This window comes from Sarcophilus harrisii, chromosome 4 (assembly GCF_902635505.1).
Source record: "Sarcophilus harrisii chromosome 4, mSarHar1.11, whole genome shotgun sequence".
NCBI lineage: Eukaryota > Metazoa > Chordata > Mammalia > Dasyuromorphia > Dasyuridae > Sarcophilus > Sarcophilus harrisii.
This window is the reverse complement of record NC_045429.1, coordinates 272,295,296-272,320,258: the sequence shown is the minus strand read 5'-3', so window position 1 is coordinate 272,320,258 and position 24,963 is coordinate 272,295,296. Positions and strand designations below refer to the sequence as shown.

The 24,963-nt window shown below is 45.0% G+C and overlaps 1 protein-coding gene across 2 annotated transcripts in view; it reads left to right on the top strand.

Annotated features, from left to right (window-relative positions):
* The window catches only part of FOXP4 (forkhead box P4), a 99,158-nt gene extending 74,889 nt beyond the window's left edge, over positions 1-24,269 (top strand). The window contains exons 13-18 of one of the 2 annotated variants that reach the window (XM_031964888.1): positions 1,263-1,364; positions 16,257-16,378; positions 17,632-17,698; positions 17,954-18,043; positions 18,440-18,609; positions 19,335-24,269. In XM_031964888.1, coding sequence (XP_031820748.1) covers positions 1,263-1,364; positions 16,257-16,378; positions 17,632-17,698; positions 17,954-18,043; positions 18,440-18,609; positions 19,335-19,482 — 699 coding nt within the window. In that variant the 3' untranslated portion in view covers positions 19,483-24,269. The remainder of the gene's footprint in view (positions 1-1,262; positions 1,365-16,256; positions 16,379-17,631; positions 17,699-17,953; positions 18,044-18,439; positions 18,610-19,334) is intronic. The other variant, XM_031964889.1, reaches the window with a different exon arrangement.
* The last annotated feature ends 694 nt before the right edge of the window (positions 24,270-24,963 follow it).

Sequence of the window (24,963 nt, the reverse complement as noted above, 5' to 3'; positions counted from 1 at the left end):
ACTGTCACATTCTTGTCTTCCTTCCCCTTCTTTCTTTCCTTTTTTGTTCCGTCATTTATTTTTCATTATCTCTCGGCCCTCTTTTTTCTCTTCTTCCTCTTGTTCTCTCTCTCTTTCCCTTCCTTCCATCTATGTACTCATGCATTCAGAGTTAATGGTTCTTAGATCATTGGCAGAACTGATTATCCAGTCATTGTACTATTTAACTATGTAGTTACATAGTACTATATAACAGAGCCAGCTTGATAGTACAATGGACAGAGTACTGAAAGGAGCCAGAAAGGCTTGAGTTCAAATGTTGCCTCATTTGGAAGCGTGTAGTCCTGGGAAAGTTATTTAATCTCTGTCTGCCTCAATTTCCTCATTTGTAACATAGGGATAATAATAGTTCTTACTTTTCAGGGTTGTTGTGGGGATAAAATGAGATAATATTTATAAATCACTTTTCAAACCTTAATGTGCTATATAAATGTTAGCTATCATTATTACCAAAGCTATAAAGGTATACACACACAAGCACACACTTCTTTTATACTGTCTCATAGTCACATACCTAGGAACTTTTATTTTCTTGTTAGCTGAATGCATTTTTTTTTTTTTGCTTTTTAAAGTTATTTTTGTGTGTGTGTTTTTGTTTTTACACAGAACACTATTTGCAGTAGAGAAACTGGCATTACGGTCTGTTGGCACATTGGCAGTTTCACATAAACCAGTAACATGTTCATCCTTTAGCAGAGAAGACTAATGGCATGTACCCTAGGAATACTCAGGACATTGCTAATTTTTCCTTCCCTGGTTTTTTCTTTTAATCATCTTTTTCAATAAATATTCAGGAAGGCCATTGGCTCTCAGATAGCCAAGGACAATTGAGAATAGTTGGTGCACACCTGGATCTCACCTCCTTCGGAACTTTGGCAAGGGCTAGCGTGGGCTCACAAGCAGCTGTAGTCTATAGGGCATTGGGTCTGGAGTCAGAAAGACCTCAGTTCAATCTGGCCTCAGACACTTACTATGTGACTCTGGCCAACTTCTTTAACTCTGCTTGCCTCAGTTTCCTCATCTGTAAAATGAGCTGGAGAAGGAAATGACAAACTCCTCCAATATCCTTGTCAAGAAAACCCTGGAGTCACAAGGAGTCAAATATGACTAAAATGACTCAGTTCTCCCTAAGGGAGAGTTGGAATCCTAGGAAAGAGAATCCAGGGCTGTTGATTTCCTATCCCAGAGGAAAGTAACCCCTTTGATTTTTGCTTTCCTTGAAGGCCATCCTGGAGACCCCTGATAGGCAGCTTACTCTGAATGAAATCTACAACTGGTTCACCAGGATGTTCGCCTATTTCCGGAGGAATACAGCCACCTGGAAGGTGAGATGCTTCCCTTGCTTTCCCTCTCCTCCCCTTCCTAAGGGCCTTGAACTAATATTATGGCAGGATCTCCCCTAGAGTCACCTCTAGGATAGGAGATTCTTGCAGGGAATGTTAGTGCTATAGTCCAAAGATCACATTCCCTTCCTCTAGAAACCCAGCCTTGCCCTTGTGTTACTGGATTATTAGGAACATTTTTGGCTCAGGCACATCCCTATATCATTGAAGATTCCTATGTCATCATCATCATCAGGGACTCCTAGTACTCAAAAGCCTACTTAGAGATCCTCTGGATTTTAAACTCCCTTTCCTAATTCAATTCAGCAAATAGTTATTAAATACTTATTATGTGCAATACCAGCTGGTAGGGTACTGACCTCGGAGTCAAGAAGACCTCATTTCAAACCCTGCTTCTTATATGTGCTGGCAATAAAACCCTGGGCAAATTACTGAGCCAAAAATTCAGGATACAAAATAAAAAATGAAAGAGTCTCTGTCTTTAGAGACCAGAACCATACTTTCCTCTTGCATTTTAGGGGAGGTGAAGAATAAACTATCTACACAAATAAGCATAAAATGAGAAAAATTCAGTAGTGAAGAAAAGGACTGAGACCTAAAGGGAATTAGGTTCAAGGACAATATGTCCTTTAATGAACCTTATACGAAGACAAGGATTCTGAAAGGTAGAGATGAGGGGAAGTATAGTGAATAGCTTGTATGGATATTGGGAAGTGATTGATGGAGTTTAAAATTCCAGGAATGAATTACAGCCCAATTTACTCCAATGTAGAGTTTTTAAAAGATAATTTTATGAAATATGGCTGGTAGTGGGGATACTAGATCATGAAGAGCCTTAAACTAGGTTTAGGAGTTTGTATTTCATTCTAGAGACAATAGTGAGCTACTGAAGGTTTTTTGGTTTTGTTTTGTTTTTACAAAGGGAAACATGGTAGGATCTGACCCTGGTGACCACATGGGCTCCAAAGGCCCCTTAATGAGTTTGTGGCTAGGTTCTAATGAGGTGTGTCCAAACCATGCAAGGGGACCCTCGAATTCCTAAAGCTGCAGTATAGAGATGTTCCAAAGACCCTGCTTCTCACTGGGGAAGAATAGTATATGGGAAAATTGGACCTAGGGCCAAATATGGGTCTGTGGACATGGGCACAGACACGTACACAGATATGGACACATACACCCTCCCCCTATCTGCTGTCAGAAGCAGAAAGATAATTGTCTCAGTCCAATTAGTCATTTCAACACCTCCAGCCATAACAGTTTTCCTAGGGGGACAAGACAGAGAAGGTGGGGGGGGAGGGCTAGGGAAAATGGGACAGGGAGTTAGGGGCCGAATGCTGTTAGCGCCTTCTGTTTTTTTCATTGCCAAGACTGTGTGTGTTGGAAAGAGGGAGGGAGGAATTAGGGAGAGAGGAAGACAGAAAGACAGAGACACACAGAGAGATGGATAGAGCAATAGAGATGGAGAGACAGAAACAGAGAGAGATGGAGAGAGAAAGGGATCGAGATGGAGAGAAAGGAATGGAGAGAGATGGAGACAGTGATGGGGAAAGGGAAAGAAAGGGAAGGAGGGAGAGAGAAATAGACACAGATATGGAGAGATTGGAAAAGAGGGACCGAGAATCCAAACGGAGAGAAAGTGAGAGACAGAGAGGCTGAGTGCACTCCTAGGCAGGCGCAGCCGTCAGATGGGGGTCTTGCTGCCTGTTTAGTAGGGTCAGCCTTAGTGGAGAGCGAGCTCCAGCCTTGCCATCAGGCAGGGTGAGGAGAAAAGGGGCAGTGTCTATGCAGGAGTTGCCAGGATCTTTGGCCTTTGTGTCCCCCTGCTGGTCAGTATTGGAATTTCAGGGACACAATATGCTGCTTCCCCAGGCTGGGGTGGGAGATAGCATCTCCTTGAATTAGAATCATAGGATCACAAATTTGGAACAAGCAGGGTTGCTGCTGGTCATCTACTCTGGTCTGACCTCCTATTTAACAGATAGGAAAACCGTGATTTAAAGAGGTTAAATGACTTTTCCAAGGTGCAGGAATAATGAGTGACAGAATGAGGAACCGAATTCAGACGTCAAATCCAACACTGTCTGTGTTACAATCATCCGTAACGCATCCTAGTCCTCAGACCCGGGTCATCTGACTCAAAATCTTGTTTCTTACCCCTCAGTGATCCTGCCTCCTCAGTGTAATATTCCCTGACTTACGGAAAAACTCAGACTAGGGAATTATCGCATTGGAAGGGAATTCTAAAGGCCATCTCAGTCTCCTCCTAGCTCTAGGCAAACGTTACCTAGACCATTCTGGAGAGATGATGTTGACATTGTTATGAAAGAGCCTCAAGAATATTCCGGTCCCCTTACCCCCATTCATCCATGTCAGCTCTTCCTTGAACTCACTGTCAGAATATTTTTCTGAACAACAGAGAACTGGACCCCGAGCCAGGGAGACCTGAGCTCAAAGCAGACCTCAGCTCACTTACTCGCTTTGGGCGTGGAACTTAACCTCTGTCTGCCTCAGTTTGTAAGAATAGCACTTATCTCCTATGATAACACTTTCAGTCCTTTATTCTTTGGACAGAACATAAATGCACTCATTGACTAGTTCAGGGCCATAGCAGGTGTTAAACATGGTAGCTCCTCCCAGGACTGAGAGGTTCACTCAGCTAAAATGTCTCTCCTATTCCTTGGACTGGAGTCACAGGGTTAGAGTACTAAGACCCCAAAAAGATCATGGCAAGCCATGCTGGGTCAGCCCTTCTGATTGGTTGTAAGTGGTCTCATTCCTCTGACTTACATCCTGCTAGACTCTGGGGTTGAGTTCTTTGAAGGTCGTTTCATTTCATCTTTAGCCTATAGACAGAACAGCACCTAAAGAAGTTATCTATTGCTTAACAAGTGTGCTAGACGTGGGTGGTATGTGTATGTGTGTCATACGGTTTCCATGTGCCCTGCACATACCTGCCCAAACTAGAAATTATACATTCATTCTCTCATTATTTTATTTATATCCACCTTAGTGTAGACCATTTCCTCTCTAACAGCAGAAAATAATTAGAGAGTCTATGATTTAGATCTAATGGACCTTAGAGTTTATTTAGTGCAACATCCTCTATTTACAGCTGAGAAAATAGGTTCAGAATAGCTAGGGAATTCCACAAGGTCACATAGGTAGTAAGTGGCAGAATTCAAACTCGAGTCCTGTAAATTCAGAACACTTTATACATTCTCTTTTGTCATTATCTTTTAGAAAGCTTTTCAGAGATGGGGTAGTCATGTAGTACCTCTTCATTTCTCCTTTTCAGACCAAACAGTGCTTATGCCTTTCCCTCTTCCTACTATTTCTGATATCTTACTCATTAGTCAATCCTCCCTGCCCCAGACCCCACAGTGTTAGCTGTTACTAGACATGAATTGATAATGAAAAAACAATGGCCTGATCAACACTGGAGTAGGGGTATGTGTATGTGTGTGGATGGGGAGGAAGGGAGGTTGGAGAAGATCAAGGGGAAGTCACAATTTTGGAAATATAGGCTGGGATCATCCTATTTTTCTCTCACTGTGGATAACTCAGTAGAATGTACTATTTTCTAGCCCTCTTGCATCCAGATCCTGACCTTTGGGACCCAGAATCCTTAGGGTCATCCTCAATTTTCATTTCTGGACCCTGACTCACCCTTTGCTGTTATCTTCTATGTTCTCCTCTCTCCCTCTCCTCTTCCCACACTTCCCATCTTTTCCCTCCACTCCTAGGTCAAGCCACTGAGGTTCAGACCTCTGCTGTTCTTCCCCCTTGGGGCAAAACAGGATCCTAGCTTCAGAGATTTCCCCTCTTCTTCCCCCTCTGTTCACCCAGCCCCTGCTCTGCTTTCCTCTTCATCCTACCCCCTTTTCTCTTCCTGCTGGATCCCTTTCACTGCAAGGACCAGGTCAGGGGGAGAGGATAGGGAGGGGCCCTGGGGCCAAGCCCGGCCATCCCAGAGATAGGAGACGCCATCTGCTTCTCAGAGCTGCTGCCCTCTCGAGCCCCCTCCCTACCTCTCTCCTCCACCCCCTCCTGATGTTGGGCCCCTCCCCGGGCCCTTGTTGTGGGGCCGGTCCCTTTGTTTACGAAGCCCCCGCCAGACCCCTTAAATTGCCGTTAATGTTTCAGCGTAACGAATTAGTCTCTCATCACGAATCAGGCTTCGAAATGAGGGAAAAAAGCCCCGGTGAGGCCATCCTCGGAAATTGGGGTCATTCTCATTTGCAAAGCGGAGGATCCGAGCCCCGTAATGCGGGGAAATTTATTCCGAGGCAGGAGCCCCGGCGTGATTAGGCCCTTTGTAATTATCGCTCCGAGAGATTCCACTCCAGCCGCCTGCCTCCCTCGTGGATTAGCAAGCGAGTCGGAAAAATACACAGGATTTAATTAGAGGCAAATTAAAATTGGTAATGAAATCGGGCCAGTTGCAAGTGGCAAGAGTTGGAAGAGAGAGAGGGAGAGGGGATCTCGAGGGGGCACAGCGCCTGCCTGCCCTGCCCGCTTTCTTCTCTGTTTAGAAATGTAAAGATGGAGTCAGGGACCGGGGACAGGGACTGGGACACAGGGATAAAGAAGGGCAGGTGTGGGGAGGGAGGAAGGGAGCAGGCAACAGGAATGAAGATGGGAGACTGGAGATGAGATCAAGGAAAGGAATTAGGGGCAAGGAGCGAAGTAGGTCAGAAGATGGGGATGGGGTGGGAAATAATGGGGAGGAAAGCACCTACTATGTTCAGGGCCCTGTGGGAAGCATGGGGCAGCTGAGGACAGTGGGAAGGAGGGAATGTGGGCATGTCACCACCTAAAAACCCAGCTGAGAGAGAAGGGATCAGGCTACTCACAGTCCAGGGGATGACCTTAATTTCAGAGGCATCTCCAAAAGGGTTAGGGATGGGGATTTTTCTAGACTTCTTGTTTAAGGACATTGAATGAAGCCTCTTACCAAAAAAAGGTCCAAATCTATGCTGTGGTTCCAGCCTTCCATTTCAGTCTTACTCAAATTGAGATGCTCCTTCCTGAAACATGTCTTGGCTTCCCAAACCACACTGCTCCCTCCACTGGGAGTGTTCTCCCCCAGCATCTCCTGTCCTATTCTAACCCAGGTCAAATGCTGTTTCTCTGTGAAGCCTTCTCTGATCCTTTCAGGCAGAAATTAACTCCTCTTCTGAATTGCTGTGGCCTGTTGCTTGCTTCTCCATTTTTACACTTTTATAGTCTACTGTGTATTAGAGTTTTCTGTGTACATCTTATATTCTAATAGCCTGGATAGACTTGAAGTTCATTTTGAGCAGGGCTTAGTACAGTTTCACCCCCAAAATAAGCCATTAAAGCTTCAAACTGCTCTAAGACTTTGGACATATCCCATATTTATTGAGATGGATTGCTGACCCTTTCCTACTACCTTCCTTTCCAGTCTAATCAATTCACATCAATAATTGTGTATAGATGTGGAATCATAGATAGTTAGCAGAGATCTGACTTCAAATGTAGTCTCTGGAGCTTACCTGAAGGATGACCTTGTGTAGGTCACCTTTCTTCTCTGAGTCTCAATTCCCTCATCTGCACAATGGGGTATGAAATGGGTTACCTACCCAACAGGACTATTAGGGGGATAATATGTGCTAATGTATATAAAATGCTTTGCAATCATTAAAGCAATATCAGCTGTTCATCATTTTATCTACTTTCTGTGCCTAATATTTTATATTTAAATGCTATGTGAGCTACTGTACCAGATATGGAAGAGTATAAGACAGGATCTTGACCCCTGCTTACAATTTACTCATATGCTCGGGGAACATCAAATAAATATGAAAGGGAATCAATATCCATTCATTGATTAAATATTTACTAAATACTTACTCTGTCCCTTTACTGTGTCCTTTGGAGTAAATAAGTCAGTCAGTAATAATTTAGTGTTTACTACATATCAGGCGCTGAAATATGGCACTAGGCTAGGTCAAGACAGCAAGCATTAGTTAACACCTAGAGCCAAGCACTGTGCTGAGTGCTGGGCTTACAAAGAAAGGTCAAACTCTGTCTCTGCCCTCTAGGAACTTATATTCGTTCTATCAGGAAAGACATTTACCTATATGGTAATACAAAGTATTACAACTTTAATGTAATACATTAAATACATAACATCTATTTAATAATATGTAATAATAAAAGTAAATATGTAATACAAAATAATACAAAGTAAATACAGTACAGATTAACTGGAGAAGACACTAATATCCACCCTTTTAACTCCAAATCAAGTAGCACCTCGTCTAGGAGATCTCCCCTAATCTTAGATAGGAAAGTTTCTGTAACAATCTTTTTCTTCAGACCTGGAACAACACTTGATTTTAGATTTCTCGAATGCAGCTTATCCTGTAATATTATGCATATTTGTTACATATTTTATGTTTGAAACTGTTTTATTTTGCAGGATAGCATAGGGCTCTATATGCAATATTTGAAAACAGGATGAATGAATGAATTGGACAATTTATTCATTTCAAAAAACATTTATTAAATATTTAAGTTCTAGGCACTGGGGAAACAAAGGAAAAAAAAACAGATCAGTTCCTACCCTCAAGGAACTTAGATTCTATTAGGACTAATAAGGTTTATTAAGTTCTTTCTATATGGAAGACACTGTGCTACATGATGGGAATTTATAGGAAGAAGAAAGTCCTTGCCCACAATGAGCTTATTTACATTCTACTTTTAAAATGAAATGTTATTTTTTTTTGTATTAATTGAAAATCTGCTTGCTTTCTCTTTTATCTTCCTTTCTCCAAGTGAGAAAGAATGGGGTGGGGGAGAAAGAACATTACAAATGTATAATCATGTGCAACAAATTACTGCATTATCCATGTCCAAAAAATATATGTCTCAATCTGCACTTTGAGTCCATTATCCTTCTGTCAGGAGATGGGAAGCATGTTTCATTATGCGTCCTCTGTAATTGAGACTGCTCATTGTGCTGAACAGAGTTCCAAGTCTTTCAAAGTTGTCTTTACGATATTGTTGTTAACAAATTATTCTCCTGGTTCTGCTTATTTCACTCTGCACCAGTTCATACAAGTATTCTCAGATTTTTCTGATACTGTGCCTTGTATCATTTCAGCACAAGAGTATTCCATCACATTCATGTACCATAACTTGTTCAGCTATTCCCCAAAACAATGGGCATTCCCCTCCGTTTCCAATATGGAGTTTATATTCTAAAGGGGAAAACAATACATTTATATATACAAACTTAAAATAAGAAATAAGGACTTAAACTAGTGATGTCATTGGTGGAGAATTTCCAAGGGAGGAAATTCTTTCTATTGATTTCAAGTTGACATCTTTTCTGAAACTTAGAGTGTTAGAGAAGCTGTTAGGCTATAAATTATATCCTAGAATAGTGGAAGGCTGTGACCTTCACAGTGTATGTCAGCAATAGCACCTGAACATAGTTTTGTCCAGCTTCGAGGCCGACTTTCTATTCTATTCTACTCTATTCAATGCTGCTTTCCACATATATACAGCTATAGTAAATCCTACACAAAATAGATACATGATAAATTTGTGGGGAAATATATTTGAATGTATGTTACTTGAGAGCAGAGATTGCCTTTTTTTTTTTTTTTTTTTTTTTGGTAGTGGTGGTGGTATTATCTTTAAAGACTGAATAAATCTTTGCTGACTTCCTTAGCTTCTGGAGGAGGTTGGGGGGGGGGGGACCAGATATGGCCTCATATAGAAGATAATGCTTGAAGGTAATTAAAGGTTTCAAGAGAAAGACTTAAGGAGGTGAGAGACAGCTACAAATGGAGTAATTAAGTCTCTGAGGGTCAAGTATCTTGTCCAGGGTAGTATTTGAAGTAAGATCTGAATAAATATTTTTTATTATAGCTTTTTATTCACAAAACATACGCGTGGGTAATTTTTCAACAATGACCCTTGCAAAAACTTCTGTTCCAACTTTTCCCCTCCTTCCCTCTACCCCCTCCTCTATGGCAAGTAGTCCCATACATGTTAAATATGTTAAATACAATACATAATACATGTAGTTTTACCAGTATAAGAAATGCCTGCTGATGCAACTACCCTGCAAAATAGAGTTGCCCTGAGTGGCTGAGAGTTAAATGATTTGACTGGGTCATACAGTCCTTCAAATTACTATAACCCATCAGTCAGAACTTGAATCTGGGTCTTGGGGTTTCCAGGGCTTTTTTTCTGTCTTCTACACCACACTGTCATTATCCAGTTTGTTGTTGTGTTGTTCAATTGAGTCATGTTTGACTTTTTGTGACTCCACTGTCTCGTTCTGAAATTTTCTTGGAAGAGATACTTGAATAGTTTGTCATTTTCTTCTCCAGCTCATTTTACAGATGAGGAAACTGAGACAAACAGGGTTAATTTGTCACACAACTAGCAAATGTCTGAGGCCAGATTTAAACTCAGGAATTTGAGTCTTTCTGACTTCAGGCCCCACTACTCTAGCTGTTCTGCCCTAATTTAATGTGTTTATTAAGCATTTGCTTAGTAACAGAGTTAATATATTAGTATGCTGTCACTGCCCTAGATATTGGAGATATAAAGGCCAAAAATGAAATAGTTCCTGCCATCAAGGAACTTACTGTTCAAAGAAGGATCGAGATGGGTCTTTCTACCAAATTACTATCAAATTGCATCAATTTACATTGTACTCCATTCCAGCACAAAAAATAACTGTGACATAAGTTATTAATAGAGAATTGATGAGTTCAAAGGAAAAATCTAAGCTATGTGCTATGATTTGAGAAAGAAGACTTGGCTTTTATTTGGGAGAGTTAGGAGAGGGCTTGAAGAGTTTATGGTGGAATTGATAGGGCCTTGCTAAATGAAGAATTGTGCTTTGGAAAGTAGAAAATGGAAGTAGGAGGAGATCATCCCAGGTCTGAGGAGGTAGCATAAGCAAAGGTGCAGAGGTAGGTAGTAAGTGAGAAAAGAACAGAGTGGAAAGCAGTTTGGTTTAACAGAGATCTTAGAAGTCATTAAGTTCAACCCCTTGGTTCACTGATGAAGTAACTGATTCCCAGAGAGGTTAACTGACTTGGTAAAAAATATCTGAGGTAGAATTTGAACAGGGTCTTTCTGACTCAAAGACCATCTGTCTACTACATCTCACTGCCTCCTGAATTAAAAAAAAATAAAAAAAATTAAAATTGAGTTCAACCCTCTTTTTTAATAAATTAAGTGACTTTCAAAGAGATTATATAACTTCCCCAAAGTCACAAAGATAACACGTGGTAGATCTGGGGTTTGTATCCAGCACCCCTAACTTCAAATCCAGTTCTCTTTCTACTGAGTTACACTGCCTCTGTGAAGGGAAGCAGTGTGAGTAGATTTTTAAAAATGACACTCTGTGTGTGTATGTGTGTGTGTGTGTGTGTGTGTGTATGTATCTGTCTGTCTGTCTCTTCCCTCCCCCACTGCCTGTTTTCTCTTGTCTCTTCTCTCTCCCTTCTTTCTTTCCCCCTTCCCTCTCTCTCTATGCCTTCTAAGCCATGTCTACACAAGGCAAAATCTATTAAAGATCCAGAACTAAACCTTAGACTATATAATCATATAATCATTCTTTGGCTATTGGGTTTCAAACGTCAGAATGATAATGAATTTATTCTTTATTCAGTAGGCAATGAAGAATTATGGAAGGTTTTTGAGTTGGAGAGTAACATGCTCAGAATGATGTGTTGTGAAGGAAGACAATAGTTGAAGTAAGAAGAGATGAGGACCTGTAGGTAGAGTTTGATGACAGAAATATTTTCAGGTTGATTTGAAAAGATTTGGCAACTATTTGCATGTGTGGAGTGAAGAAAGATGCCTGGAGGCTTCTGAGGGTTTATCACTGGGAGAATGAAAGGACATTTTAAAGTAGGAGAGATGAGTTCAGTTGGGCTTCCAGAAAGACATTCAGATGCAGGTATTCACAGACAGTTGGAAATAGGGAACTGAAGCTCTCAGAAGTTAAATCTGGAAATAAAGATTTAAGAGGCATTTTCATAGAGGTGATAATTAAAGCCGAGGAAATGGACATCAGTGTTTAAGGGCACTGTGTGGATGGTGGGGAGAAAGAATAGGAGCCAGCAAAGAAGGAGCGCTCAGAGAAATGGAGGAAAAAAATGAGAGAATGCAGTGTCTTAGGAGCCGGTGAAGGGTGAAGGTATCAAGAATGAGGGGTTGGTCAGAAGTATTGGCTACTGTAGAAAGGCCAGGGAGGATTAATAATAAAGAAGTCACTAGTAACCTTGGAGAGAGCAGTCACAATAGGTCTCAGAGAGGCAAGCTCTATTCAAAGCCTTGAGTTTCTCCATTCTGATTTTGATGTGTCTTGGGTTAGCATAAGAAATTAAGTGAGAATTTTTTGGGAGTTTTGCAGAAGCCACAGATGGCACGGGAAGGCCAGCATATGTCACAGAACTTATGGTCAGATACTTAACACACATTTTAGAATTAGGTACTGTAAACATCCCCTAAAAGAAAAAGAAAAAGTTCAAACTTATTCTCTGGTACAAAGAAAAAGTCAAAAAGTCTTACATGGATTTTCCAGATTATAAGGGTACTAGCCCCTGCAGTGTGGAAGAGATAACTGTATTCTTTCTAAAAATTTAGGAGTGAAGGGAAGGGAAGAAATGGAAGCATACTTTGAGAGCATAATGAGTCCAAAAGAAGGTTTTAAGAGGTTGGAGAAACCTGGGTATTTTGAAAAAAACTTAAAAATATGGAAAAAAACTGAAGATAAGATTATATATTTAGAGCAGTTCCCTTATTTTACAGAGGGGGAACTGAGCCCCATAGAGTTTAAATGACTTCCACAAGATTATGCAGATAAATAAGCAACAAAGCTGGTATTCAAACCCACATCTTCTATCTTTAAATCCAGTGATTTTATACTAACCCTGGATGCCTCTCTCCTTACTCTGTTTATTCTTGGTTTTGAATTTTGAGTGATGCAGGTGGAACCTTTCATCTGCTCTTTTGTATCTTGTTTATACCCATCTATGTTATCTTCATTAGAGTGAAAGTTCTTTTATGGCAAGGATTGGGGGCAATAGTTGCTTTTTCTTTGTATCTCTAGCATTTAATACAGTGTCTGGCATATAGTAGGTGTTTAATAAATGTTGATTGACTGGTTGATTGATATGCAAGTCCCATGAGATAAAAAAATCCAAGGAACTATGAGAATAAAGCATTGAAAAGAGCAGCACAGATATGGAAGTGTCTAAGGAAAGAGGCGGGAGTGGGAGGGGGGAGAACACTGGAGCCAGGTGCCAAAGAGAAAGGTGGGAGAGTACCCAGGACAGTGTGGGAAAAGATGATAAAACTGGGTGACATGAACTTCAAAGGAAAAGTGGGGTTGTCGACTGATGGTAACAGAAATGGGGCTATTTAAAATCATGACTGGGAGAAAAGCATAGATGGTATTGCTTATCAAATTTGCAAATGACACAAAGCTAAAAGGGTTAGCCAACCCACTGGATGACAGTCAGATTTCAAAAAGATCTTGACAGACTAGCACGGTGGGCTGCATCTAAAAAAGATGAAATGTAATTGAGATAAATGTAAAGTGCTACACTTGCATTAAAAAGTCAACTTCTCAAATATGTGATGGGGGAGTTGTGGCTAGACAACCTGTCTGGTTCTCTTACCTGCCTAACCATTCTCTGGAAGTCTTCTTTGCTGGTTCCTCATCCTTTGCCAGACTCTAAGTGTAATTGTCTCCTCAGGACAGAGTTCTATCCTGAGCTCTTTTCCTTTTCCCCCCTACTTTCTGAACCTTGAGCATCTTATTAGCTCCTATGGATTCAAGAATTATCTCTTTGCAGAGGATTCCAAAATCTATTTTCCCATTTAAATATCTTCTGAACTCGAGCCTCATCTCCTGGCTATCTCATCACCATCAGTTTGTCCAAAACAGAACTCTTCATCTTTCCCTTTCAAAACAGTCTTTTTTCTTTTTTTCTCCCTTATTTCTTCCCTTATTTGGGAGGGGGGAGAATATATTTTCTTCCCTTATTCTCTTTCTCTTCCCTTATTTCTCTTTGGGAGAATATATTTTTCTCAGTCATCCAGCTTTGTAACCCCCCGTCTCCAGTATTTAGTCACTTTCCAAGTCTAACCCATTCTACCTTTATGACACCTCTTCCATCTGTCACTTTTTCTCTAGTCACATTTTGCAGGAAGGATTGATTCTTAGCAGAGATTCTTCACTTTTCCTGTGTCATGGACTCCTCTGACAATCTGGGGAAATCTATGGATTCCTTCTCAGAATAATACTTTTAAATGCATAAATTAAAATATATAGGATTCCAAATTAATTATAATAATATATATATATATATAAAATACAACTATGTGTATGTACACTTATTTACAAATATATACATATGATAAACATCAATAAATTTAACAATATATTAAAATTATTTATATATGTTAAAGCTCATGGATACCAGGTTAAAAACCTCTGATTTATAAATTGGGCTTGGACCAAGATCTTTCCAGATTCTTGGAACTGGACTAAATTCTTTCCAGACCCAATGATTCTGAGGGACTGGGGAGAAGTAAAGTTGAAATCCATAAGGCTGAAAGAATGGTGTGAGGGGAGGCAGCATCAGAACAGGGTTTATATGTAAGGCAATGGATCTGGGTGGCAGGGATGAGGTGATTATAAAGGTGGAGGGGGGGAGTTGGTGGGTAATGATAGTGAAAAGGGAAAGGGAATATTGTGTTATTCGATTCAACAAATAATTATTAAGATCCCATTGTTCAGGTACCAAGCTAGAGAGGGGGGATACAAGGAAGAACATGAGACCATCTCCATCTCCCCAAGAACACAAATACTAGAGCTAGGGACTGGACCTGTGATTTCACTGGCATAGGGAACTCCTGGATGAGCACATTCCTTCTACTAATGCAGTTTCACCTTCTCAGGTTTTTCAGAGTTACCGCCAATGTTTGTCCAGGGTTGCACAGCCACTGTGTGTCAGAGATAGGATTTGAATTCAGGTGTCCCTGACTCTGAAGCCAGTTATCTATCCAGTATATAACATTGTCCTGCCAGTAAATACAAACTATATACAAAATGAATCACAAGTTATGGAGTGGATAGAGAATATTAGCAAGTTAAAAAAGTAAAGGGGTAGAGGGACAGGAAAGGCCTTATGTAGGATCTGGGACTTAATCTGAATTTTGAGCAGAGCCAGGGATTTCCAGAGTGGGACATAAGGAGGGAGAGCTTTCCAATGGAGTAAAGAACTTTATAGGCCTATCAGGAAGAGGAGATAAATGGCCATACTCAATTTTTATAAGAATGGAAGTATGATGATATTTCTACAGATCACTCTGATCTTCCAGGTCAGGACAGGAGGGCACATGGGTTGGGGGGAGCTTCCTTTCCTTTAGTGGACTCCTAGACAACTCAGAAGGAAGAGATGGATAAGGTGATAATCCAGGCTTCTAGGCCATCCATGTCACCCTACCTGTGATTCTGACAATCACATAAACAATGCCAGGAAGGGTGGGGAAGAGCTATCACAGCTATACCCCAGAGCCAGCCTGGGAACACTTCTATTCAGGTACCCTGCCTGTGGGGAAGGGCCTTGTTTTAACCATTTAAGAACACTTTACAATACTTAGGAGCCTCAAAGTATGAAGTGCTCAGGAAGCCTCAGGTAAAGACCCTTCTGTTTGTGATCTTGGAGTGGTCATTTCCTTTCTCTGAGGAATTTCCTTTCTCCCATTTCCTTTTTCCTGTAAAACAAGGGGATTGGGCTAAATGATCTTATTCTGACAAGAGACAGTTTCTGGATCAATTTGGGGGGTACCTCGGGTGTGGCAGATATTGAGACACTCATGCTTGATTCAGCTTTTTATAAAGATGACGGCTCAGAGGTTATGGGAGTGGGGGAGCTGTTTATGTAGAATTTGGCACACCTTGCTTTGGAAAGAGCATTGACATGAATTGTATGAGTGGGAGAGCAGGGAGGTGGATAATAAAGAGAAGTCTAGTGCCTTATTCTGCTGGCCAGAACTAGGAGCAGAGGGTGGAAGTTGCCAGGAGACCAATGCTGGTGTTGGATAAGGAAACAAAAAGCATCCTAACAATTAGAACTGTCCAAAAGTGAAGTTCTAATTGTTAGGATACTTATTGTGCAGCCCTGTGACACAGTGGATACAGTGCTGGGTCTGGAATCAGGAAGATCTGAGCTCAGATATGACCTCAAACACTTGTGGGACTCTGGGCTAGTTACCTAATGTTTGCCTCAGTTTCCTTATCTGTAAAATGAGCTGGAGAAGGAAATGGCAGATTTGCCCTGAAAATCCTAAATGGGGTCACAGAGCATTGGAAGGGACTGAAACAACTGAACAACAAAAAAATAAAATGGGACACCTCCTGCAGGAGGTTGTGGATGGATTCCCCTTCACTGAAAGTCTTCAGGCTGAGGCTTGGTTATATAGAAAGAGCAATGGATTTGGAATCAAAGGACCTGAGTTCAAATTCTACCTTTGTGATCTTGGAGAAGTTAATTAACATCTGGGTCTCTTTCTCAGTCTGAAGAGTGAAAGGGATTGGCCTAGAGGGCCTTTGAATTTTAAATGAATGACCCTGCAATTCTTCTTCCACTTGTCAGAAAGATTGAAGGGAGGTTTCTGTTGGGGGGAATTTCACCAGATGGCCTCGGGGGTCCTTTCACATCTGGGATTTTTGCGTTATGTGACTGTCTCTTGAAGATACTGGTGGTGTGATGGTGTTTTCCACCTCCACTTTTGCTAGAGGAGATGCTGACCTGGGTCCCTCTTGTTTTCTCTCCCTTCCTCCCCTCCCTTCCCAACTGTCAGAATGCTGTCCGACACAACCTGAGCCTACACAAGTGTTTTGTACGAGTAGAGAACGTCAAGGGCGCCGTGTGGACGGTGGATGAGCACGAGTACCAAAAGCGGAGACCGCCAAAGATGACAGGGTACGTGTGCTCAGTCCCCCGGGTTGGACGGTCCTCAGCCCACCGGGCCAGCAGAAAGGTCTCTCCAGTCCATGTGTTTATGGGACTAGGCATGTCCATGTGGACTGTTGACCATTTACCTCCCCTCCACCCTTCCTCCCAACACACGTGACTATTTCCACCTCTGCAAGGACAAGCATATCACCCATCTATCCCTAGTCTGGAGGAATTTATGGACATTTGGATGGTTGGATGAGTTGAAATCAGAAGGGAAGAGCTGAGAATGGTCTATGTGGAGTCTGGAAGTAATGGTGGGCCAGGGGAGATGAAGAAAGTTGCCCTGGTCATGACGGTCCTAGGGAGGACCATGAAGAGAGATATAGAAGTGTAGAATGAGTGCTAAAGATGGTGGACACACACACACAAATATCCTATGTCAAGCTTCAATTCTGCATCTGTGTCTGAGTGGACATACACCTATGATAGACACATATGTACCATTCTCTGTGTGTATACAGATATATGTGGGTATATAAATATAAATGTGTGTGTGTGTCTATATATATATATATATATATATATATATATATATGTATATATTGGGGGAGTGAAAGAGAGAGAACAAATTTTCAAGATGTGTGGAGGTAATTGAACTCCAGTATTCCAATTTCCAGGTGTCTGGTCACCTGTCTCAGAGATGATTTCTTCAGTCTCCCAGCACTGGGACAAACACCAGACTCTCCTTTTTGGGTCAGAGGCATTTTGGGGAAAGTGAGCAGGATAATTGATTATCTTCACAGCCATGTTCTTCCACCTGAATTTCCTTCCATTCATCCAGCCCATCTCCTTCATTCATTTGATCATTGTCCTTCATTCTTGAAAAGGGCCGCGACATCAAAAAGGTGATGCCGTGACTTGCAGATGAATCAGATTTAAGTGAGGGAAGGCTTTACAAAGTCACCAGCCTCACTTTCTCTCTGAAGCGTCTGGGTCCAGTGGCCAGATATAGATCAGAAGGACTGGGGACAGACCAGATGCAGTGGGAGACCTTGGCCTTTCTAAGCTAATGTCTTTTCCAGGTCTCAGTTTGAATGAGGCAACATCCATTCAGTGAATAAGGCAGGGTAAAAAGTGAGACAAAGATGGGCTCTTTACTTAGTCATCTATCCAAAGGCCAGGATCTGAGCTGGGAAAAGATTCTCCCTCCTGACTGTCGATGATATTCCAGGAAAGTGACAGCCTTTTAAAATTTGTCCCTCCCTCTTTCTCCCAAGGAGCCCAACTCTGGTGAAGAACATGATCTCGGGCCTCAGTTACGGAGCACTTAACGCCAGCTATCAGGTGACTTATTGTTGTCCCTCGATGGGGTCCCCTTCACTCTTTTTTCCCTCTCCCTTGCCTTGCTTCCTCAGTCCCAGTTCCTTCCCCCAAACCCTCCCTCACCCTTTGTCAAAGACCTATCCTCTCCTATTCCAAAGAGCGCCAGGGTAGCTGAGGGCCGAGAAAGGCTTATTTCCTTTTTTTAAGGACCTCTCTCTCTGTTGGCTGAGACCCCCCCAACTCCCTTTCCCCCTCTATCTCCTCCTTCCCACACAGCCTCCAGTTCTTTCCAATTCTTGTGTATGGAGCTGGGGGAGGGGGACAGGAGGGAAGATTGGCCCCGATTGCCTCTCCCCTCCAGTACAGGTGAGACCCTCCTCCTTCATCTCCCTTCTCACTAACCCCAGTACAGGAGAGGCCTTCTGTCTCCCAGCATCTGGAGCCACTCGCCCCATGGCCTCCTTTCTGTTTTGAATGGGATGTGGGCTAAACTTGGGACTGCAGGGGGATGGGGCTGAGGAGGACAGCGAACTGAGGGGTCTTGATGAATCCTGGGGCTGTAGACATGAGCCTTTTTGTGTCAGGGCTAGGAGGGTGAGAGGAGTTCCTGGATAAACAAGGGAGCCCAGACAGACAGATAGGAGGTTCCCCAGCTGGTGCAGTGGGGGAGGACGAGAGCAATATCTGCCACGGCCTCCATGTAAGGTATTCCTTTTAATGTGTTTGTCCCCCCCCCCCACTTCCTCTCCCATCCCTCCCTAGGCCGCCCTGGCCGAGAGCAGCTTTCCCCTCCTCAACAGCCCAGGCATGCTGAACCCCGGCTCCACCAGCAGCCTCCTGCACCTCGGACATGAGGACGTGAGCAGTACTGTAGAGCCCCTCACCAGCAACGGTAGCATCAGCCCCCCGCGCCTCTCCCCACCCCAGTACAGGTGAGTCTGTCCCGTGCCTCAGACCCTTCTCTGTTCCCCATCAGGAACAATAACAAGAGCTAGCATTAAATGGTGCTTGGAGGTTTCCAAAGGGTCACACGGCTAGACACACGTCCGAGCTCATTTCCCCACGTCCTGGTCAGCAGTCAGTCAGTGCTGGTGAGACCAGCCTCTAGGGCCATGAGAGATGAGACACCCACTCCCCCATTTCTCCATCTCCACCCCCCCCGTTTTTTTCCCTACCCTCACCGGAGTACAAAGGAGATTTCCTCCTGGGGACCAGTCAGGAAAATCTGCCCTGCCTCTTCTCCCGGTCAAGGGAAGTCCTCTCTTCCTCATTTCTTTCTTCAATACAATTATTCCCATCCCGGTCCTTGGACAGAGATGTCCCCCACTGGGTCACACACACACAGACATGTGCAAACTTTACAGATATATCAGGGCAGCAGGCAGTTTGCAAACATACCCACGTGTATCTCTCTCACACACATACTGCTTCCGGCAGCATAAAATTATGCCTACATAGATCCTTTCTCTTGTGAGATAGACGGGGTTTTGAGGGTCTGGGTACCCTTCATACCAGAGAGGTCAGAGCTCAGGGATGAGGGACTTAGTAGTGTTGGGGATGAGTGGAAAGTGGGGAGTCGGGGGGAGAGACTTCTCCCTGTTTGGGGCTTGTGGCCATCTACCTAACCATGTATCTCTCCCTTCTCCCACTGCTGCAGTCACCAGGTACAGGTGAAGGAAGAGCCAGCTGAAGCAGAGGAGGACGGTCGGCCTGGGCCCACCCTGGGCCCCACCAACCCCAATACTGGGGCTCCCCCAGAAGACAGGGACCCTGAAGAGGATCTGCCTGGGGAGGAACTGTCATAAAGGCCTCTGGGGGAGGGGCAAGCAGGAAAGGAAGGAGCGAACATCTCTCCTTCCCCCCTCAGGAGACCCCTCCTCAGGCTCTCACCTTCCCCTCCACTCTACAGTCCCCTCTACCCCACCTCAAGGCACTTCCAGGACAGCAGATTGGGGTGAGGGCTTCTATGCCGTCCCACCTGTGACTCTGGACAGACTCTCCCTGGCAGAGATGGCCCCTGCCCCCTCCACTGACCTTTGCTTCTCGCCCTAAGACCAGTGACTGGAGGTCTGGAACTGGTGGAAGAGCCAGGAGAGTGTGGACCCCCAGTCCCTGACTTCAGTGTGTGTCCAAGCCCCTCTTCCCCTCCGCCTCCTCCCATCCATTCTGTCACCATGACCACCAGCAGCAGGACTCTCCCCGCCACCTTTGCTTTCTGCCCCCCTCCAACACTGAGACCCGCAGGCGGGGCTAACAACCCCCCCCATTCCCACCAAGGAGCATCTGTCCCCTTTTTCCCCTGCCCCAACTTTGACCTTGCACCCTCTTCTCCAAGAAGCCCGGGACAAGGCACCTTGTCACAGGGTCAGAGCTAGAAGGGCCGGAGATGATTTAGTTTTACCCCCTCATTTGGCAGATGAGGAAACTGAGGCCCAAGAAGAGGGGAGTCAGAATTTGAACCCAGGTCTTGTGATTTCAAGTCTGGCCCATGCTTCCCGTACTAGACGAGGCTCCCTTCTTCCATACTGTGAATGACCGACACTGGCCACCCGCCGTGAGGAAAGGGGAGCCTGGAGCATCTCAGACTCTACCTCCGACCGCCCCGGGACAAACCAGTTCTCCCTTCTCGGTGTTCCCAGCGGCCTCAGGGGTACCTGCGGGGGCATCAGCCCTTGAAAGCGCTTCAGGAAGACTATTGATGGAAACCCCTGCAAGGGGATGCACTGCCTCACTCACACCATCCCCGCGCCTGTGTATAACTAGAAACCCGACCCTGCCACCTCAGTCAGACAGGGGCCGGGGGCCTGATCTCACCTGCCCCCCATGTATCTGCCTCCTTAGGAGAACGGGTGCGGAGGGTCTTGGAGAGAGATGGGCTGACAGGAGCACTGGGAATAGATGTACCCTCGGGGAGAGGGGGGAGGCAGGAAAGTGTCCCCAAGACTTTGGCATTCATTCACCCCTGGAACTGAGGGGCCTGGTCCCCACTTGTGAGGGAAAGTCCCCTGGCCTCCACTAGATGTCCCCACGGAGCCCGCTGCTGTGGCTGGCCGGCGAGGGAGGGAGGGAGTACGCCCCTCGGCCTCCATGGCATTAAAAGGGGCTTGTGTTGGTGGGGTGGGTCTGGGGAGGGCGGGGGAGCAGGCCGGCTGCCAAGGCCAGAGGAATGGGCTACCTCTTCCAAAGCTCTCCCTCCTAGTCCCCCTCCCACCCTCTGACCCCCTCCATTTCACAGTCCCTCTCAACTCCCTCTCCCTTTCTTTCCCCAGTTAAACAGATGACCAAAGACCTTTCTTATGCCAGAAGCAGAAACCAAAACTTTTTGTTTGCTTTTTTTTTCCTTTGTCACCCCCTGCCCTCCATTCCTTATCTGACCTTCCCCCCTCACCCCCAGGCTAGAAGCTAGAACCGGGGGGAGGAGGGGTCCCGTCCACTTAAGTTATTGTTTTAAACCAAAGTTGACAGTGTCTGTTGGTGGCCATGGCTTTCTTCCACACCTGCTCTTCAGCTGCCCGCAGAAGCAGCCTGGGGACAGGTTCCCCTACACACCTCACTTCTGCTCTTGTTCCCTTCTCATCACTCTGTCCCTCAGCTGTCCTTCCCCTTCCCATGGGAGAGGGGAAGAGGAGGAGGGACTTAGGATCTGAGGGAAAGGAAGGGCTCAAATGGGATGAACTCCCTTAGGCCCCCCGAGACAATTGTGGCTGTCCCCAAGGGCCTCTAGGGGCAGGGGACAGTTACATGTTACTATTCCTGCTTTTCTCCTCCCCCCTCCATCCCCAGTCAGTATTTTGTCCCAGCCGGCCAGCCAACCATTCTTCTTTATCACCCTCCAGTGCCCGCCCCAGGCTGGTCCCTGGTGTGCCCATCATCATGTTCCTACCCCTGCTAGGGCTGCACCCACAAAGGTGGAGGGCTGGGTTCTGAGGGTTTGCTGGGGAGAGAGCTGAAGCAGGTGGAGGGGCAGCCAGCTGTCATTCCTTCCTCCCACTGTGGGGGACTCCAACTTCAGGTGAAGGGCAAGATGTCTGATTGCTATGCCTGACACCCACCCTACCCCTAGATTAGTCCCTCTAACAGGGACAGGACCAGGAAGGGGTGGGAGGTGGACTTGAAGAACTGTTGTCTAGCAAGTGCCCAGTTACCACACACAGACTGTGACCCTCACAAGTCCCTTGTAGGACTTGGGTGGCAAAAGGTCCCTGGTGCCTGTTAACCGTGATCCTCTCCCACTTTGTTCCTTGCCCTCTGACTTGTGCAGAAATATTAAATGCCCTCTGCTCTTAGGCCCTCAGTGTGTGTCACCTAGTGGGGCGGGTGATGGGCTAAGTCAGGAGGACCTGAGCATGGAGCACAGAGCTTGGGAGTGGGCACTTCCCAGGAGTGGATGAATGGATGTGTTTATGTGCATGTATGTGAGTCCGTTTGAGCCCACTCAGTCGTGTATGAATGAACAGGAATGTTGATCTCCATCCATGGGTTCCTAAAACCAACGCGTGTGTTCAGGCCCCTTTGTATGTCTGATTCAGAACGTCATTCACGAGGGAACAATGGGATGCAGTGGTTGGGAAGGCAGGCTTCTGGACTGGACTGATCCCCCTAGCTTCTCTTTCCTTCCTACCAAGCTAGGTCTGGGGACAGCTCCCCCACAAAGTGGCCTATTGGGTGGGAGAAGCCGGAGTGTTGGATAATCACAGTATTTGTGATAGCCTTAGGTTCTGCTTGGGCTAGCTTTCTTTTCCCCTCTCCCTCCCACCTCTCCGCTGTCTGTCCCTCTCGGGATCTGGCCCTGCTTTTAACCGCCACTTCCATCTGTGGCTCCCTCAGCTCCTTTGTACCCTTCTGGGTTTTCCCTCACTCTCAGGAAGAGCTGAGGATCACAAACACATACACACGCTAACAGGAACATCCTCTCCCACCCTACCTTGCCACATAGATGACATACAGCCCCTTGTTGCCTTCTAGCCCAGCTCTAGACTCCCATTTTTCTCCTTATTTCTCTCTGACTCCCTCATAGAAAAGACTTTAAAGTTTTCCCCAAAAGCTTTCTTTTGAACTCTCCCTCTCTTTCCTGCCTCCTTCCTAAATCAGATCCCTACCCCCATTCCACACCGGTTTAGAATCCAAGTTTTTGTTGTTGTTTTTCTCAGGCTGCCTGGGAGTTGTCCAGGGAGGTGGGGAAGGTGGGAGTAAGCAGTTTGCAGGAGCTGTTTACTTCATGGACTATCCCTAGAGTCACCCAGACCATTAGATCAAAGATCCATTCCCTCCTTGTGGGAAACCAGATCTCTTCCAAGGGAAAGTGGTTCTGAGGCTTGAGTCTAAGACAGAAGGCCAGCAAGCCCATAGCCTTATGGTGGTATGTGTTTATGAGCACTGTGCTTGCACAATGTGTTAACAATGTGTATGTCTATATGGCACATGTATATGGGCACAGGCTTGAGTCAAATGCAAAGGGACTATACTAGCTGTTCCAGCTGGTAGCTAGGATGGGATGCAGGGTCAGCGAATGCTTAGGTGAGCGCTTACAGCCTCCCAAAAAGAGAAAAGGGACTGGGGAGGGGGGGACACTTAAACCAATGTCATTCTCTGACTAGTCTTTCTCTTCCCCTCTCACCCTGGTTCCCCACATCCACTCATTCCTTACAAATCTTGAGTTCTTCCCTTCTGTCCCTCTCCCTAATTTCCCCAAGATGGGAACCTGATAGGTAAAAAGAAGCCTGTTTACTTCTTATACCTTTCATCTGCTATATACCTTCCTGTGAGATTTAATCACAGAGAACCCAAGTCTCAATTCAAACTTCTCACCACCCACAACCACCATAAGAGTCTTCAAGATACCTTACACTTTTTAGGCCCAGGAGCTACTAGACCAGGGTCCTTCAAGGCTAGGGCTGAAGGAGGATGGTCCTGGCGAGAGAGAAGGCCGGCTTTTATTGGGGGGGGGGGGTACAGGATTGGGTCCCAGCTTCTTTACCATAGCCAATCCCAAACATTTAGTACTAACAATAGACTGAAGAGGAGTGGGCCCTGAGGATTCCAACTCCTTAATGTGTCATCTCTTTTCTGTGGCCTCATTCCTTCATTTCTGGCCTGATTTCTGTCTCATCTCTTTCCTTTTCCCTTCTCCCACTCCCCTTCTCTCTCTGTCTCTGTTATTTCTATGTCTCTCTCCCCCCATACCTCCTGCCCATCATAATCCCTACTGTCAGTTCAGCGTGTGTGTGTTTCTCTCTCTTGATTTTTCTTAGCCCCTCTATATGTTGTTCTGTATCTCCTCCACTTCTTTCCTCCATCCTGCTGGACACATGCTCAGAGCTGGGGTCTCCCTCTCTCCCTCTCCTCTAGTGGGGGCTACAGGGTGAGGGGGGTCAGATGGGACAGACAGGGGATTTCACGTCCTCCCCTCGGCCCAGGCCCAGTCCCATCCTGTGCTGTATAAAGGAATAGCATTGCTGTGTATTCGTACTCCGCCTAACCTCCCTCCGCTCTGTGGCGGCAGACAGGCGGACCCTGTACAGTAGAACTAGCTGCATGTAATCTGTATGGACAACAGCATTATATATAATGCAATAAAGTGAATTACCTACAATGATGCCCCTTCCCCCTTCTTTCCTCCTAACCCCTCCAAAAATCACTTGAGAATCCAGAATGTTTCTTTGAGGCAAATTGGTCCCTTTCCCTGCTGCTGGTCCAAAACAGCCATTACTCCAGTCTATAGGGGTCTGTCCTGTGCTAAAGAACTTCCCAGGGATGAGATCGCTCTTCTTGCCCCTTCCTGCTTCCATCCAACTTCACTCTCAATCTCTCAGTCATCCCAGTTGTCTAACCTCATGAGGATCATATATCTATAGCAGAAGGGACCTCAGAGACCACCTAGTCCAGCCCCTGCATTTTACAGAAGATGAAATTCAAGAAAATTAAATGACTTGCCTGTGGTCACCCAGAATGAGTCAGAGGCAAGATAAAAACTTCAGTTCCCTAATTCCCATCATACAAGCTGCCTCCATGCCTTTCAGACAAAATCAGCCCTTACCTCCTCCTGTCCTGTGCTCAGAAAACAAAAGATGGCCCTTCAGGGATCTGGAAATCCATTAGAGTCCAGGCCCCTGAGACTGATGTAGGGATGGACGGTAAGTGAAAAGCAGAGAGCTCAGAGAAAAGAAAGGAGCCTCGTAAAGTTTAGACTCCTAAATTTAATTCCCTCTTTCTGGATTGTCTCTCATGTCATCCATCCTTCCTCCTTCAAAACAATAAGGGCCAGTTTCCAACCAAGACCAATTGGG